The sequence below is a fragment of the Eptatretus burgeri genome, chromosome 13 (genome assembly GCF_056783735.1).
Source record: "Eptatretus burgeri isolate ZD-2024b chromosome 13, Ebu_testis_v1, whole genome shotgun sequence".
NCBI classification, from domain to species: Eukaryota; Metazoa; Chordata; class Myxini; order Myxiniformes; family Myxinidae; genus Eptatretus; species Eptatretus burgeri.
Window position 1 is genome coordinate 70,043,775 of NC_140973.1, and position 16,456 is coordinate 70,060,230.

The 16,456-nt window shown below is 44.3% G+C and overlaps 1 protein-coding gene across 2 annotated transcripts in view; it reads right to left on the reverse strand.

Moving 5' to 3' along the window:
- Window positions 1–6,353: 6,353 nt before the first annotated feature.
- Window positions 6,354–16,456, reverse strand: part of LOC147014725 (tyrosine-protein kinase receptor UFO-like) — a 72,637-nt gene continuing 62,534 nt past the window's right edge. For both annotated transcript variants that reach the window (XM_085852898.1, XM_085852897.1), the window contains 3 exons: window positions 15,391–15,550; window positions 11,203–11,339; window positions 6,354–8,635 (listed from right to left, as the gene is read on the reverse strand). In XM_085852898.1, coding sequence (XP_085709024.1) covers window positions 8,299–8,635; window positions 11,203–11,339; window positions 15,391–15,550 — 634 coding nt within the window. In that variant the 3' untranslated portion in view covers window positions 6,354–8,298. The remainder of the gene's footprint in view (window positions 8,636–11,202; window positions 11,340–15,390; window positions 15,551–16,456) is intronic.

Below are 16,456 nucleotides of genomic sequence, written 5' to 3' on the forward strand. Positions count from 1 at the left end.
ATGATGTTCAAGGCATCAAGAGAATTTACGTCAACTCGGGGGAATGCATCTGATGCAGAGTTGTTTTTGCCACTGATGTGCATCCAAGTCTGTCTTCAACTTGGAGATGAAATCAAGATGTCATGCTTCTCTTGGAGAGTGATGACCAGATCCTGACGGGAACAGTGGTCAATGGCTTGTGGTCCATATAGAAAGAGAATGTCCTTCCTTCTTGCATATGCCAAAAGTGTTTGACACCCAGGTCGGCTGCCAGAAGTTCTCTCCCAAACGTGCTCTCTCTGGTCTCCGCAGGTTGAAAACGCTTTGAGAAAAAGGAGAGCGGTTGCCAGATGTCATCTACATTTTTCTGCAAAACTTCTCCTACTCCCACATAAGATGCATCGACTAAGAGGCATCGTGGTGCTTCAGCCTTGGGATGAACAAGAAATGTGGCCTCAGCAAACCTCACTTTCACCTCTTCGAAGGCAGACAATTATTTTTCACTGAGGGTGACAGGCTGAGTTTTTGCTCACCCGGAACGTAGTTCCAGAAAGCTAATGGAATGGCACGTCATCCGTCCGTCCACAAACACTTGCAACTTCTTGTCTGAAATCATACACACAATTCCGATGAAACTTGACCACAAACTTCATCACCCGTGATGTACCAAAGTTTGTTCACGACGTTTAAAAAAAAAAAAAAAAATCAAAAAAATGATGTCTCAGGAGGTCCACAGGAGGCCCCCCCCAAAATGGGAATGTGCTCTTTTCTCAGAAACTACACACGTGATTTCGATGATACTTGACCACAACCTTCATCACCCGTGATGTACCAAAGTTTGTTCATGGCATTATAAAAAGAAATCCAGAGGTATTTACTTTTTGTCCATGACGTATTTTGTGGGTCGTCCACACCTTCCAGTTGTTCCCTGGTTGTCTTATCCAGCCGATACCAGGTGAGCGCCCAGGGGTATTGCCATTATTTTTCCTATTCTTGATACATAGTATGTCCATCAATGGCTGAGATACGTCTGCACAGTTAGGGATGAAACACCTGTAAAAATTCACAATGCCAAGGAACTCCCTCCACTTGTGCAGTGATGTGGGTGCAGGAAAGGCTTGAATGGTCTTCACTTTCTCCTCCAGTGGGCAGATACCACGTTTGTCTACAATGTGGCCGAGAAAGGTGAGTGATGGCACTCCAAACTGGCACTTGTTGGGATTGGTGACAACGCCATACTTAGCAAGGTGCTCAAAAACTAATCAGAGGTGTGCGTCACGCTCTTCCTCTGTAGAACTTGCTAAGAGCAGATCGTAGAAGTAAGCATCGATGAAAGGGAGACCACGGATGACATCATCAATCAACCTCTGAAACGTCTGCACTTGCAGCATTATCAATTCGTCCTTGCCACACACCCAATGTATCGACCAAGTTTTATCCGAGTCCGTGCACAACTTTTTGAGATATAGTGCTGTATATCAGTTTAGCCCTATCTCTCAATGGTGAAGAATCACTTTTAAAATTCTAGTAGTCGGATCCAGATCCGGATCTTCACCAAAATCTAATCAGTTCGTCCTCATCACACACCAAATTTGTCCACAAAATTTCATCCAGATCTGTGCACAACTTTTTGACATATCCTGTACACAAACAAACAGACAGAAAGGGGTGAAAACAACTTCAGTTTGTGTCCACCACTTCACAGAAGGTGACTGTGTATTCAACTTCTTGGTGTTTTAATTTTATTATGAGGTCCATATCTTTCCGGGAATCTTTTAGGATCATAAACATGTAGCGTCAGATGGAAACTACATGTTTTAAATCGTTATTTCACGATCCAAAGGGGATCCTCGAAATACACGACACGACAGTCCCATAACGAGACAGCTCTTCAATGAGTATATCATTGGATACAAATGGGGGGAAATTCGAGATTACAATTTTGATTGCTGGGCTATCAAGTGCCGAAATCATAAGAAATAAAATCGGATTTGACAGTCAAACCTTGTTCAACAAACACAAGTGTTGTTGGACAAAAAATAAAAAAAATAAAAAAAGCAATTTTTTTTTATTTATTTATCCATAAAATGGCAACTCCCTTGTCGAGCCCAACAACACGACCGGCTGCAACAAAAACAACGTCTTCTACATTAACCTCACTCTCCGGAGGTACCGTACACAAAAGAAAACATGTTTACGGGTTAGTCGCTCAAGAGGAACTGCAGCCACATCAAAGCAGCCTCACCTACGAGCCCTCCCCGACCCAGGAAGGGGAAATGGGCAGAGTAACTTCCTTTCCCAAACTTTGGGAAAAGTAACCAAAGCAGTCAAACTTTCCCTAACTTTGGGAAGGAATGATGGCGTTAACGAAACAAACTTAAGGAAAGATAAACAAAAATTGCCCCTTCGGTTAACTAAGCATGTATGTTGGTGATGGTTCCTGACCCTTCTTGGAGTTGAGTCAGATTTTCAAGAATTATTTTCAGAATTCTTGTGCTCCAACAGATTTCCGGTTCGGGGTTTTTTATACACTTGGAAATCTGAGTTGCTCGTTCCCACCTCACTAAACTTGGGTTTTCTGAACCACATTCGTCGTGTTTTATGTTGCGTCATTCATTTAGGTATTGCTGCTGTATCCCATGCAATATTTCATGTTAATTTGTTTGTGCTGTTCGTTTCACTTTGTGCAATACCTGACACGGCCTTTCCTCGGATTAGAAAGTGTGAAAATTATTTGTCTCAGTGTTCCTTATTGGGTAGTCGGTTGAGTACCATTATTGTCAGGTTATCCGTCTGTCTGTATGTATATTGGGTGGTCGCTCGAGTACCCTTATTTTCACTTTTTCTGTATGTTTGTTTGTAATGGACAGCTCTGGAGGCCAGAAGAGTCAACCAAATTTGATGAAACTTGACAGGTAGGTTCATACCAGGATCGAGTTCTATGCTTTTGAGCACCGTTGCTATGGACGACACCATTGCCTGGCAACGGGACTTTGAAATTTTTGAAAAGTCCTAAAAAACAAAAAATTCGAAAATCAAAAATCGGCTTCTGCGCTTTTATGCGCACTACAATCAACCTCTGTCAAAAAATTTTCAGCCCGATCCGTCAAAACTGTATGACTAGTATGCAATTATGTAGCGACCACCCACGTCGCCTACTGGCTTGTTTTGTTTCTTTCTTCACACTATTCTTGCTTCTACCACCTCAACCTCATCCTATTTCCCATCCTCACTTCAAAAAAAAAAATAATAATAAATAATCAAAACAAACAACAACAAATAACTACTATCTTAAAACATCACACAATCTCAATATTCTACTTCAATTTATTTCTTCCCGTTCTCCTGGTTCTACATTTCCCTCCCACCCTCTTTTCTCAACATCTCCAACCTGAATCTTCATTAAATATAACTGCCTTTCTTCCTTTAAAAGCTTTTTTTTAAATGCCTTTCAACCCTGATATCTTCTTTATAAATGCTACAGTGCTCTTCTTCTTCTTCACAAAGCTTTTCCAAAACTATTTGTCAGCTCAGCGCTCGCTCCACAAGGTTCACCAACCGTCCTCCGACACGTATCGCTCCACATTTCTCCATGCTTTCAACAAAATACCTCATCTCCCTTCCCATTGTGCTTATCTCTGTCAAAGTTGGGAATTTGGAATCAGAATAAGCATCCACCCCACCCCTCAAAGCTTCATGTCTCTTTCTGCATCCCTTCTCACCCCATGCTCTCCATGCTTCCACCTCACCCCACACACTCAATCCTTTTCCCACACCCCCATCTCCATCTGTGTGGACCTTAAACATCCAAGGTCTCTGCTCCAAACTGATATCTCTCAATCCAGGATGCTGCTGACAAACCAGACATCTGTTTAACAAAATCCTTCCTCCCACAGGACATCCCTGACTCCTTAGTGTCTCTCCCAAATTATTGTGTCCTCCGATTTGATAGGCCTGAACCACACCACAGTGGCAAAGTTGCACTTTACATCAATAACCCATTTTCTCACTGTCCTTGTACTGACCTTTCACCTCCCATCCCCCAGGAGAACTTCTGGCTTTGACATCCCCTACACTCCCACCTCTTGTTTGACTGTGTTGTACCGTCCTCCTAACAGTGATGACTCCATTTACATTACACTCAGACAACATTGACAAACTTTTAACCACTCATCCCAACTCCATCTTCCTCAATCAGACTATTTCATTCAGCTGGACAATTGGTGACTTCAATTGTCACCATGAAACTTGGCTGGGTGTTGGTACCTCTCTCTCACTCACCTTGGCACTTCAGCAAAGGACATCTTTGACTCCACAGGATTGACTCAATCTGTGAACTTTCCCACCCAGATTTCTCCAAATGGCAAATACTCCCTTCTGGACTTGGTGATAACTCGCTTTCCTGCAAATGTCTCCTGCTCTTCCTATGCTCCAATTGGTTCGTCTGATCTTGCGCTTGTAAAAGTCATCTCTCGGGCTATTTTCCGAGAACTGCTATAATGGTGGCGAGTGTGGCAGTTCACTTGAGCAGCCATCTCTCTTCAGGAATGGTCTCCATATCTACTGCTCCGTGATGTTAACTCGGCCTGGGAATTCTTCCACAGAAAGCTGCTCTCTCTCTCTCTCTCTCTCATGCACAGATTCATCCCATTTCATCTCAATTATCCTTCCCTTCTTCCCACCCACGGTGCACTGAGCCTTGTGGTGAAGCAGTTGCTCTGAAACAACTTGCCTTCTCTTTCTGCAAAGCAAACTCAAATCATAGGCAATCTCAGTGCATTTGAAAGAGTCCACAACAAGTGTATGTCCACTCTCGGGATATTCAGAAAACAACATCTGCCCAACCTCAAGAATGAACCTTCAAACTTGCCTCCTCCTCTAAAACCTGGTGATGCCTTGTTAAGTCTGCCACTGGAGTATGCTCCCCTTCCATCCCTTCTCTTTTCACACGTCACCACAGCCGACGACTCCATTCATGAGAAGGCCAGATGTCTCAATTCTGCGTTTGCTTCCAAATCTTGTGCCCCACTCCCGACCCCCCACCATGGAAGCCAAGGCCTTTCCCATCACAGACAGGTCAGTGGTTTTCCTGTGCTTTATCTCCCCCTCCGCCCCCAGGTGTCCGCAGGGTGCACTTGGGCCGTCATGTACTCCCTTCTGGTGAAATTCCCAAAATTCCCAATCACTGCTCACCTCCACTCATTCATTCATCTTTTTTTCCTGCCTGTGGAATCAACTTTAACATTTTCTTCCATCACATTCTTCCCTCCAAGTCCTCATGACAACTGTTCACCACCATCTCAGATCACCTCCTCAACCAAAATAATGATTTTTTTTAACCCCGTTAACCCCTCCCCCTCCTCCTCCCAAATTTCCAGGTTTTCCTTCCTGAGAATTTGCTTCTGGATCCATCTTATCCACCCCATGAGTCTTGCCCTACCCCTCATTCCTCCCCACACCCATTCTTTGTCCAAGTCTCCCTCTATTTTATCCTTCAACCCCACTGTTCGTTCTCTCGTTCTCTCGTTCTCTCGTTCTCTCTCTCTCTTGATCTGTTCAGTGCACTTGCTTGCTCTTCCACAAACTTTGACCTTGAACGGAAGCCAACCCACCACCCCTCAGCCAAAAATAAATTAATAAATAATCCCCCAGCATAGTAACAAACTGACGGTCAGGGTATGGGGTACCTTTGACCAATTGAGTATTTGAGTCGAACCATCCCCAATATGAATCCAGTTTTATGTTATTCTGATGGTTTACATCGCACACTGGATCAATCAGTGAATACACATTCGATTCTGTTAAAATTGCTGTGAGACAATGATATTAAACCTCGAATGACACACGAGAGCTCATACCCTACCTCTGCTCGGCTGAACAGTTTACGCTTTGGATCCTACTGATAATCCAGATTTGAATCCGGACCTGAACCAACATCTAATCGGCTCCTTCACGTCACTTAACTCACTCATCCACCTCGTTTTGTTCTAATATGTCCTTAAATTTTTGAGATATCGTTTATATATAATCATATTTGGCTGCATCTCTCAATTGTGAAAATTCAATTTAATCATTTAACAAAATTCTCATATCTGGATTCGGATCTTCATCAAAATCGAATCACTTCGTCCTCGTCACACACCCAACCTGTCCACCAAGTTTCACCCGAATCCGTCGATAACCTTTTGAGATATCCTGTTCACAGACAAACAGACACAGACAGGGCTGTGAAAACAACCTCCGTCCACTTTCAGTAGCGGAGGTAAATATAAAGTCCATATTATAAATGTTATTCAAAAAATATTCGGCCACAAACTTACTGATCCTTTCTCATACATCGTGTCCCATTCAGACAAAACCATTGGAAGACCAAATGAATAATCAATATTTTATTTCAATTTCGAACTTTTATTCACAAAACCTTAGCAGGAGTTGGTTTTTAGTACAATCTATGTGTTTTTATCTATTTATTTTAAATCCCTTCAAAAATACATTCATATAGGATGGGCAGTTACCGTGACGAAATATACAAAATACATACGTCATTTAATCTCATGTACAAGTAAATCCAGCGGAATGAAAGTTTAAAAAGTAAATGTGCACGCAGTAATGTAACGACTTTTACAAGAGAACACAATATGCTGGTTTTTTTGAAATGCTGTAAATTCATGGGACGGGGGTTTCATGCGTTGAAAGTTTCAAAGGAACAAACTTTGACATGTAGTCTATTCAAGTGGTTAAAGCCGCAACCAGCACGTGCTGGGGAAACTTCCTGGGTGCAAGACCAAACGATCGGTAATTGTAAGAAATATATACAGAATTACGAAAAACCCTGCACACGAGTTTATGGGGAAGTGCTGAAAAAGGCACTTCATCTGGATTTAGGGTGCCGCGCGTGCAGATTGGTCCCAAGACCGTAGCATGGCTGGAGGCGATGCACAATCTGTCTGCTTTTCGCACAGTGAAGCTTTTTGCTGCTAGGAGAATATATATATTATATTACAAGTACCTGGCTTATTAAGAAAGGCATCAAAATGCAATGAAGATTAGCAATTTTAAAAACGGCTCATTAACTACCAAAATGAGTCATGACGCGACCTGATTTGAGCTCCAAATTATGTCGGCATTTACACTAGTGTTCAAACTTTTTTATTTATTCATTTATTCAGTTTTCCTTGTTTGTAAGGGGGACGTTGGGCAGCACTGATTTTTTGGGGAGCATTTTTGTGCCGACCCCCAGATAACCCGAGGAAATGAAAAGGCAAACCATAGTATGTGGATTAGCACCACAAGTATATCAGAAAAGGCAGAGCAGGCAGATTAGCATTGGTGAAGGCCAATCACAAGCCGATTGGGGTTTTACTCATAATCTCATATCTACATGGCAATTCTCCTGAAACGAGTTCACTTTTCAGAAGCTCAGAATCTAAATTCTTGCTATTGCTGCATTCAGCTGAATTTGAACCAATGACCTCTGTTGTGACAGTGGACTGGTACTCTTCGTCGTTATCTGCAACACCAACATAAATAGTTGACAATTGTGCTTTTGCTCTCTTTTTAAACAGAAGGAAGGTCACTGTGTTTGGATGTTGGAATAAAGTCGTCTTTTTCCTTGAACTCAAACTTAATTATTTACATCAAAAAAAAATGGTTGTAATTCGAAAGATCCATGCTTAAAAATGAAGGCACCACTAACAATATGCATCATTGCCCAGCAGGGCAAAGCTCAAGTCAGGCGTTTCGACCAAGTGGTCTTGACATGGGATTGCACAGAAACCGTGCACCAGACATTAAGCACCCTCCGAAAAGGAAATGAGGGAGGGGGAAATATCTCACCATCTGCATAATCACAGTAAGGCGTGCAAACCCTTTTTGGGTTAGCTAACACCCGACATGATACCTGCATAGTCCCGAACAAAGACCACTCGGTGATCGAAAGGTCGGACCTGAGCCTCGCCTGATGGGCAGGTATACGAGTTGGTGGTTCCTTCACTTTGAAGTGATGATTTACTTCATACGCCCATCCTGGCTTCAGAAAAGAGAATGTTCGACCAAATCCCACAGACAGTGACAATATTGTGCCTCAACATCAACATGAAGTTCGACGATATCAAATGTCCACAAAATAAAGACTCGCCAAAAGCGGGTGACAGTACAAGAGACGAAGTGCAAAATAACACAAAGGAGCTGCAATTTGATGGGTTCTTTAGCACAGTCTGTGCAGTGGAAACACGAGCAAATACTTGGGAAGAGGACACCGAACGAAAGAGAAATAGCACGAGTGGAAGAAAAACAAACTTTTTAACTCTTCGGTAACGTTCACACAAATTCTTCATCAGATGTGATGGCTCGTTTGTTGTGCTGCAACTCTGAAGATGGTGGCACAACATAGCGCTTCTCAGGCTCGTCTACCCCACAGTGCACATCAGCGAAGACCATCCAATCTTCAGGAAGTTTTGCCCCGTTCTCTAATCCATGATCAGCTTCTTTTGAAGGGTCCAGCAACCCTCCGGCAGCTCCAGGAGGCATATCTTCGGTGTTGACATAGATAATCTCAGGCAACGACTTCAGGAGGTCTTCCAGCTGTCGCCGTAGCTTGTCAAACGAGGATCGCTCACTGGGATTGACGTGCCAGCAGCTGCTCATAATGGCGTATCTAAAGAGGGTTTTCGCAAAGAATGACAGTGTTAAAAAATCGGGATCTTTGTGGTGTGTGTGTGTGTGTGTGTGTGTGTGTGTGTGTGTGTGTGTGTGTGTGTGTGTGTGTGTGTGTGTGTGTGTGTGTGTGTGTGTGTGTGTGTGTGTGTGTGTGTGTGTGTGTGTGTGTGTGTGTGTGTGTGTGTGTGTGTGTGTGTGTGTGTGTGTGTGTGTGTGTGTGTGTGTGTGTGTGTGTGTACACATATATATATATGAAACATCAAAAGTTGGGTGTCTTTTGAGCATTTCATAAACACAATAAAAATTCAGAGAACTCTAAATGATATAAATTATGTGATGGACTTTTACATCAATGCCACTGAATGAATGCAAAATATGGTTATTCTGTGAAACAAACTTGATAGAGCGCATACCTCTGCCAGGTTGAACATTTTACGTTTTGTGTCCCACCGATAGGCCGCATCTAGATGCGGACCTGAATTTAAATCGAATCAGCTGGTTCTCACCACCTAACCAACTCATCCACCTAGTTTTAGCATAACTTTTGAGTCTCTCCATCTTCCACGATCTTTCCTGGGAAAGCCACATCCCCAAGCTGGCCTCCAAAGCCAGTCGCTGACTGGGCATCTTACGTCGTGCAAAGTCCTTCCTTGGCACACATGAGTTTCTAACCACTTACAAAGCTTTCCGCCACAGCCTGATTGAGTACTGCTCTCCCCTCTGGGCTGGTGCTCCTGCCTCACAACTAGCTCAACTTCACGCTGTGGAAACCAAGGCTTTTAGGATCATTGGTATCTCCCACGATGAAGCCGAGTCTTTAGGTCTCTCACTCTCTCACCGGAGACAGGTCGGTGGTCTTTCTGTCTTCGACCGTCTCTCCTCTCCGGCCTTGCCCCCCCCCCCACTCTGTCCCCCTATATTTCCACAGGGCACTCAAGGTTCCTCTGGTTCCAAAACCCCCCTTCTGGTGAAACTGACAAAATCAAGAATCACTGCTCACCTTCACTCTTTCATTCCTCTTTATTCCCACCTCAGGAACAAACTCCCACACTCTCTTCAATCCCACTTTTCCCTCCAGGTCTTCAAAACAACTGTTCACCACCATCCCATAGTTTTCCGCATCCAAAATCTTGATATCATCTACCCCCGTTAATCCACCCCAAACCCACCTCATTCAAGTTCCCTGTGTTCCTTCCTGAAAGTCCCTGTCGTACCATCTTGTTTACCCCCGTGTACCCCGCCACATGTCACCCTTCCACAGATATCCGAATGTCTTTGTTCCCCAATATTTTGTGCTCCTCTCTCCCACCCCTCTTGTGATATGTTCTGTGTGTTAGCTCTCACATGAGCCTTGACATGGTATACAAATAAATAAATAAATAAATAAAACGTGTTACATAATTCTTGCCTGTTTGTTGTTTATGATATGCCTAAAAAACTGAGTTTCCTGTTTGGAATGATTTCCAATTTGGTTTGAATACAAGACAGAGACTTAAAAAACAACAAAAAAAAACAATCACTTTCCTCCTCTGTGCGGGTGCACTTTCAGGACAAGATTCTGTACAATTTGCCAAATTCAGAGCCAATATAGTGCTAAACTTCAGGTTCGTTTTCTGATTAATGTTGTGATTAGTGCTCAAAATATAACATTCAATTGAAATGTAGCTGTTCCTCGATCGTAAACTGACGATTGCAGAGACAGACAGACAAAATGAATCAATTGATTAACCCCACTTTTTGATTCGCCCACACGGGGTAATAGAGCAAAATAGATAATTTTGGCTTTTTGAGATCTCTCCATTGATCGATCATCAGATTTTAAATTTTAAATTATGATGATCTTTGTATGATCATTCGGTTGAACAAAAATAATTTGTCAAAAGATATGTCTTTTCTTTGCAAAAAAAAAAAACGAAGAAACTTTGGCATAAGTTTGGACAAACTTTGTACTTTTGTAACTCATTAGCCACGTTTATCATGAACAAGCAAACAATGTTTGGTGGCTTCCATGTTGTCAGCTGGATTATCTTCGTTTTTATCTCAAAACAGCACAGTGAAGACAACCTTATTATTTAGTTTTTAAAATGTTGCTGGTGGTGAAATTTCATGGCAATTGAACATATGCCTGGTATTGGTTAATGGTTATGGTGGTGGGCTTGGGATCCAAGGATCCTGAGTTCAAATCCTACTCGGCTGTTGAATTAATACCAGGTGGGGTTGACTTAGCCTGTCATCCTTCCGAGGTCGGCAAAATGAGTGCCAGCTTGCTGGTATCGTGTGTCGGAGTGGCGACCCGTCCAGGATTGTGCCCAATAGCCCAGGAGACCGCTTTGGGAGCACCAACGCTCTGCGCAGAGTATAGTCCCAATGGATGGATGGAATTGAACATGCCTCACAACGTGGGGACACTTTCTCCAAATCCCAACTTACAATCCAGATCCCTGGTTTAAATTTACAATTGAGGCCAAATATGATTTCCAGTTTATAAAAATAAAACAATCCTGATTATGATCAATCTCACAGGTGCAGAGCACAAATGTCGCTCAGTAGCAAAAGCCGGCTTACAGGTCATCGAGGCAATCAGATGGCTGTTTGAGACGGTAACCCTGCTGCAAGTAATCGTAGATCTCGTGATTTTGGATTCCCGGATAGGGCATCTGACCTCGCGTCACGATCTCCCACATGGTTACACCAAATGACCACTGAAAAGGTACGGTCACCATAGATAATAATCAGCAAATACAGTTCGATTTTCATAGAAATTGAGGACATGGAGAATAAAATAGTAACCAACATAATGGAATCAATCAAAAGCTCAGATTCTAAACAAGGTATGGGGTGTTTCAAAACAACACGCAACCCTATTAGAGTTACGTATGTGAAATTTTGATGTTTTAATGCAATTATTTTTCTTTTGCAGGTTTGGATGAAGCATCGTGCGGCAGAAAAAAAACAAACTGCAAACGTCAGCGTCAAACTTTTAATTTTGAAGATGGCAGACAATTGAACAAAGGATCTTTATTGTGGTGTCTTACTTTGCCGCAAAGTCATTCAAACAGACTCAAACATGATTCACAAAAAAGTTTGAGACCAGATAAGCCCCAGATAAGTGTGCTCTTTTTCGATTGATGAAGACATTTAAGTCTCACAGGACAATACAAAATCTTAATTGTTCAAAGCCTGGTTGTCCGAGGATGCGTAAGATCATGAGAAAACGTTGAAGCGGTCCGTGAAGCAGCTTTGAGGAACCCCAATAATTTAACTTATCTTTATCAAGTGCACAAATCATTCTGAAGCAGGAAGTAAAAATGTACCCGTGTCACATACAAGTGAAGCAAAAACTAACAGACAATGATAAACAACTTCACGTGTGAAAGGAAAAATGGAAAAAGGAAGAAGTGAGCGAGTACACAAGATCAGGATATACTTTCAGGGAGAGATTTGCATCGTGCAAAAGAGGGGAGCAAATAAAAAAACACCAATAAGTGCGAGAAAATAGTCGGATTAACAACCCCAAATAGTGCAGACTGAAAAACAAAATGTCGAAAGATGAACACGGTGTAGAAATGCAGACAAATAGTGCACACATTGAACACCGACATGTATGTCATGGCCATTTGTGTTATACATATCCACCACAAGAGGGTGCAAAGGGACCGCGGGGAGAGTGCAAAGGGACCGCGAGGAGAGTGCAAAGGGACCGTGGGGGTGGGGGGGGGAAGTGCAAAGGGACCGTGGGGGTGAGGGGAGTACAAAGGGACCGCGGGGGGAGTGCAACGGGACCACGGGGGAGTGCAAAGCGACCATGGGAGGGGTGCAAAGGGACCGTGGAGGGGGGAAGTGCAAAGGGACCGTGGAGGGGGGAGTGCAAAGGGACCGTGGAAGGGGGAGTGCAAAGGGACCGGGGAGGGGGAGTGCAAAGGGACCGGGGAGGGGGAGTGCAAAGGGACCGGGGAGGGGGGAGTGCAAAGGGACCGGGAGGGGGGAGTGCAAAGGGACGGCGGGGGGAGTGCAACAGGACCACGGGGGAGTGCAAAGGGACCGTGGGGGAGTGCAACGGGACCGTGGGGGGGGGGGGAGTGCAACGGGACCGTGGGGGGAGTGCAACGGGACCGTGGGGGGAGTGCAACGGGACCGTGGGGGGAGTGCAACGGGACCGTGGGGGGAGTGCAACGGGACCGTGGGGGGAGTGCAACGGGACCGTGGGGGGAGTGCAACGGGACCGTGGGGGAGGGTGCAACGGGACCGCGGGGGGGGTGCAACGGGACCGCGGGGGGTGCAACGGGACCGCGGGGGGTGCAACGGGACTGCGGGGGGTGCAACGAGACCGCGGGGGGTGCAATGGGACCGTGGAGGGCGGGGGAGTGCAAAGGGACCATGGAGGGGGGAGTGCAAAGGGACCGTGGAAGGGGGGAGTGCAAAGGGACCGGGGAGGGGGGTAGTGCAAAGGGACTGCGGGGGGCATGCAAAGGGACTGCAGGGGGGGGGCATGCGATTGTGCCACCAGGGAATGCAATGGGATCACGAGATCATGCACGATATAAATGGTGCAGATATATTAGTGAGCAATGCTTATACTCTTGCAGTATGAATATCAGATGTGTGTGATGTGGATTTACCGAGAGAATGCAAAGACAAAGGCGTGGAGTGGAGTGGTGTGCGAGCGTGGTGTAAAACGCAGTTGCTCACAGAGCACTAAACGAAAGGACACAAACGGGAATCATGTGAATGAGAAGGAAGATGCGTGTCCAATGCACAACATTTGAAATAGTTCACCATCAATGGGAACTGTGTGTTACATTTTGTTTTCCAAAACAGCATAACCAACAGCAAGAGTTTTCACTTTTTGCTCCTAAAAACAAGCAAAGACTGTGATCTTGCATTAATAAGAAATATCTTGCAACAAAATATCCTCATGAACTTAAACAACTTCAAATTTGAACTTGCGTTGCTCGAATACACCAGTAGGTGACGCTGCAGCTCGCCAAGTGGTTTTTGGGAAATTATATTTTCATCAAAATTATATGCCAAAGGTTTTGCTTCAATAAGCAAAATAATAACTGCAATCGATTTTAAACTAGAAAACCACTGGATGTTCAGTTTTCAGGTTACATTCGGATGGAATCACATCAAATGGTGCTCCATTTAACGCAAGTATACTTTGGCCTGAGTAGTCCGACAGGATGGGATAGAAGTACCACACTAACTTTTGAGCTGTTCAATGCGGGTTCAATTCCTGACATGACAGCTGTTGGATTGGTGAGGGTGTTGAATCACAAGGTGTACTGTCCTTGTGATGGACATTAAGCTGGGTGACCCATCTGCTGGCATTAGCTCGTCGATGTTGGAGATCACCGTCTTTCATGAAGAGTAGATGAGTTATCACCGGCAACCTGAACAAATTACAAATTCCTGCCCAATCTGGAAAGACTTTGGCTAAACCTCCTCCTTATCTGACCCCACAAAGACGGTGGGAGTATATTGTTGCCATTAAAGGACAGTCGTCGTAGTCATAGTAGTAGTCGTAGTGAATTTAGGTCTGAATTACAACATGAAAATTGTTGAATGACGGTAAAGTGATGAGTGTTCAACATTTAATATATCTCCATTGAAAGTGTCTAACTTAGCATTCAAACAAAAGGTTATAAAATGAATATAAAAATTAAATCATGAAAGAGTGAGAATCACCAACTTTTCACAAACTTTTAACTTGTCAGTAGCTCAACAAACAGCAGATGGCCAACCTCCAAGGTGCCAGCCAGAAAAGAAGGAACAAAGTACAGTAAGTGAACGAGAGGAACAAGTGATGTGTACAATCAAAACTTTTACAAACAAATCCATGCGTTTTTGTTATGCGTTTTGGTCTTTCATTCTCAATTTCCTTCTTTGTGTACGCATCTATGGAGAGGTGAACTCTCGCAGATTATTTTTGTGAGGTTCACTTGGCTGCGCCTGCATGGGTTTGAGGGCAGAGGAGGAGCAGCCAAAACCCGAATCTTTTCCAGTTTCCTCCTTGTGACTCCATCTTCACCTAGTTCCTCCTAGTTCCTTCACCAACCCTAACAGCTTGGTTCCTCCTGATGGCTCCAATGCTGTATTCGGTCCGTTTGACTTTAACCCTTTGAACACTAGCGGCCGTTTTACCGGCTGATATTCAAGCCTCCATATGCCCAGGTGGCCAGATTTTTCTCCAGGGAGCCCAGGGTGGGGGAGTCGAAAGCCCAAGGAGCTCAGGGTTCAAAGGGTTCGTTTTGATCAAATGAAATGTATGGACAATCACTTAACCTGGTTAATTTTTCATTTCAGACCTTCGGCTCTCCAATACAGCCTGGAATTAATTTGGTTTGGCCGTTTGCTTTCACAGGCTTTATAAAAGGCAAAATGTGGAAAAGCACAAATTGCTCTCAAGTCTGATGAAATGCATATTTGTGGTTAATTACCCAAAACCGGTCTGCAAATTAAAGTGTACTTTCCAGTTGTGGGTGGATGAGAATTGCAATCGCAATCACGATTACCAAACTTTTGTGCCGGTTGTAATTGTGCAACAAGTCGTGCTCTTGGGCTCGATCAGACGCACGGAAAATGGCCGGAACGACAATAATAGCGGCAGAAGCAGGAAAAGTGGAAGCCAAGAGAGGAAAGGATAAATAAAATGAATAAGGATTTCAGTTTCGAAATCAAAATCTGGCTGTTCTGTACATTTCTGGTTCAATTCCTCGTTTCAAAGGAGTCCCTTCACACCAGGAGACTCACCACATCACTCTTGGTCGTGTAAAGCCGATCAGCCAGACTTTCGATGGCAATCCACTTCACTGGCATCTTAGAAATGCGGCCTTGCCTGTAATAATCACCACTGTAGATCTTCTTGGAAAGGCCAAAATCTGCCACGCACACCCTCATGTTCTCATGTAGCCTGAAAAGCAGCACAAAAGACTGGTTCATGAATCGCAGAACCGGTCAATGACACAAAGTTTCCTTATTAGTCTCCAACTATCCCTCCAAATGAGTAAGCATCAATGTATTTTTACACAAATTACAACAACAATATTAAACAATTTGGACAAACATGTGGTGTAGAGGATTTGAACCTGGGCTCCCAATTTTTTCTTTTTTCAAATGCAATCACAGAACATTTGACAGAAATCTTTCAGGAATATTGTTGCGGTTGAGAAAATTCGCAAACCACCATTCAGGTCCTGTAGGTGAGATATCTCTGTAAGTACATGTGTAGTTAGCCCCAAACCTGTTGTTTAGAGGGAATAAATCTGATTCATTCGGGCTGCGACCCTTTACGATAGCCGTTTTTCTGTTCTATCTTTATTTTGAACCAACCACGTCTCAACCGCCATCACACAACAACCACCAACCGCAACGCCGCTTCACAACAACAACAACGCCAACAGCCACGACCTTTACCTTCACAACTCGCTCCCGCAAACATCGCATCACCGCCATTCCAAACGTCACCATGGCCATGGACCAGCACTTTAAACCCTCCACCACCTTCGCCTCTCCTTCTGCGGCCATTCCCGCACCGCTTGTGGGCACCGAGCGTCAGGCTGTCCTGGCCTCGTGCGGGACGCGCGCCGAGCCACGGGTGCAAAGTGCGGCCTTTCCGAGGAGAAGTCGGATCAGGAATGATACACGCCCACTTCTGATCCGTCCAATCAGCAAGCGCGGGGCGGTTTGGCCCCGCCTCCAGGCGCGTCGGTGTAGAATCGGGATATGCAAATTCTTGGATCAGGGGAGACTCACGCCCCTTTTTCCTCCGTCCAATGGGCGAGCGTGGCTCCACCCCCGAGCTCGTTCTGATCCAGAA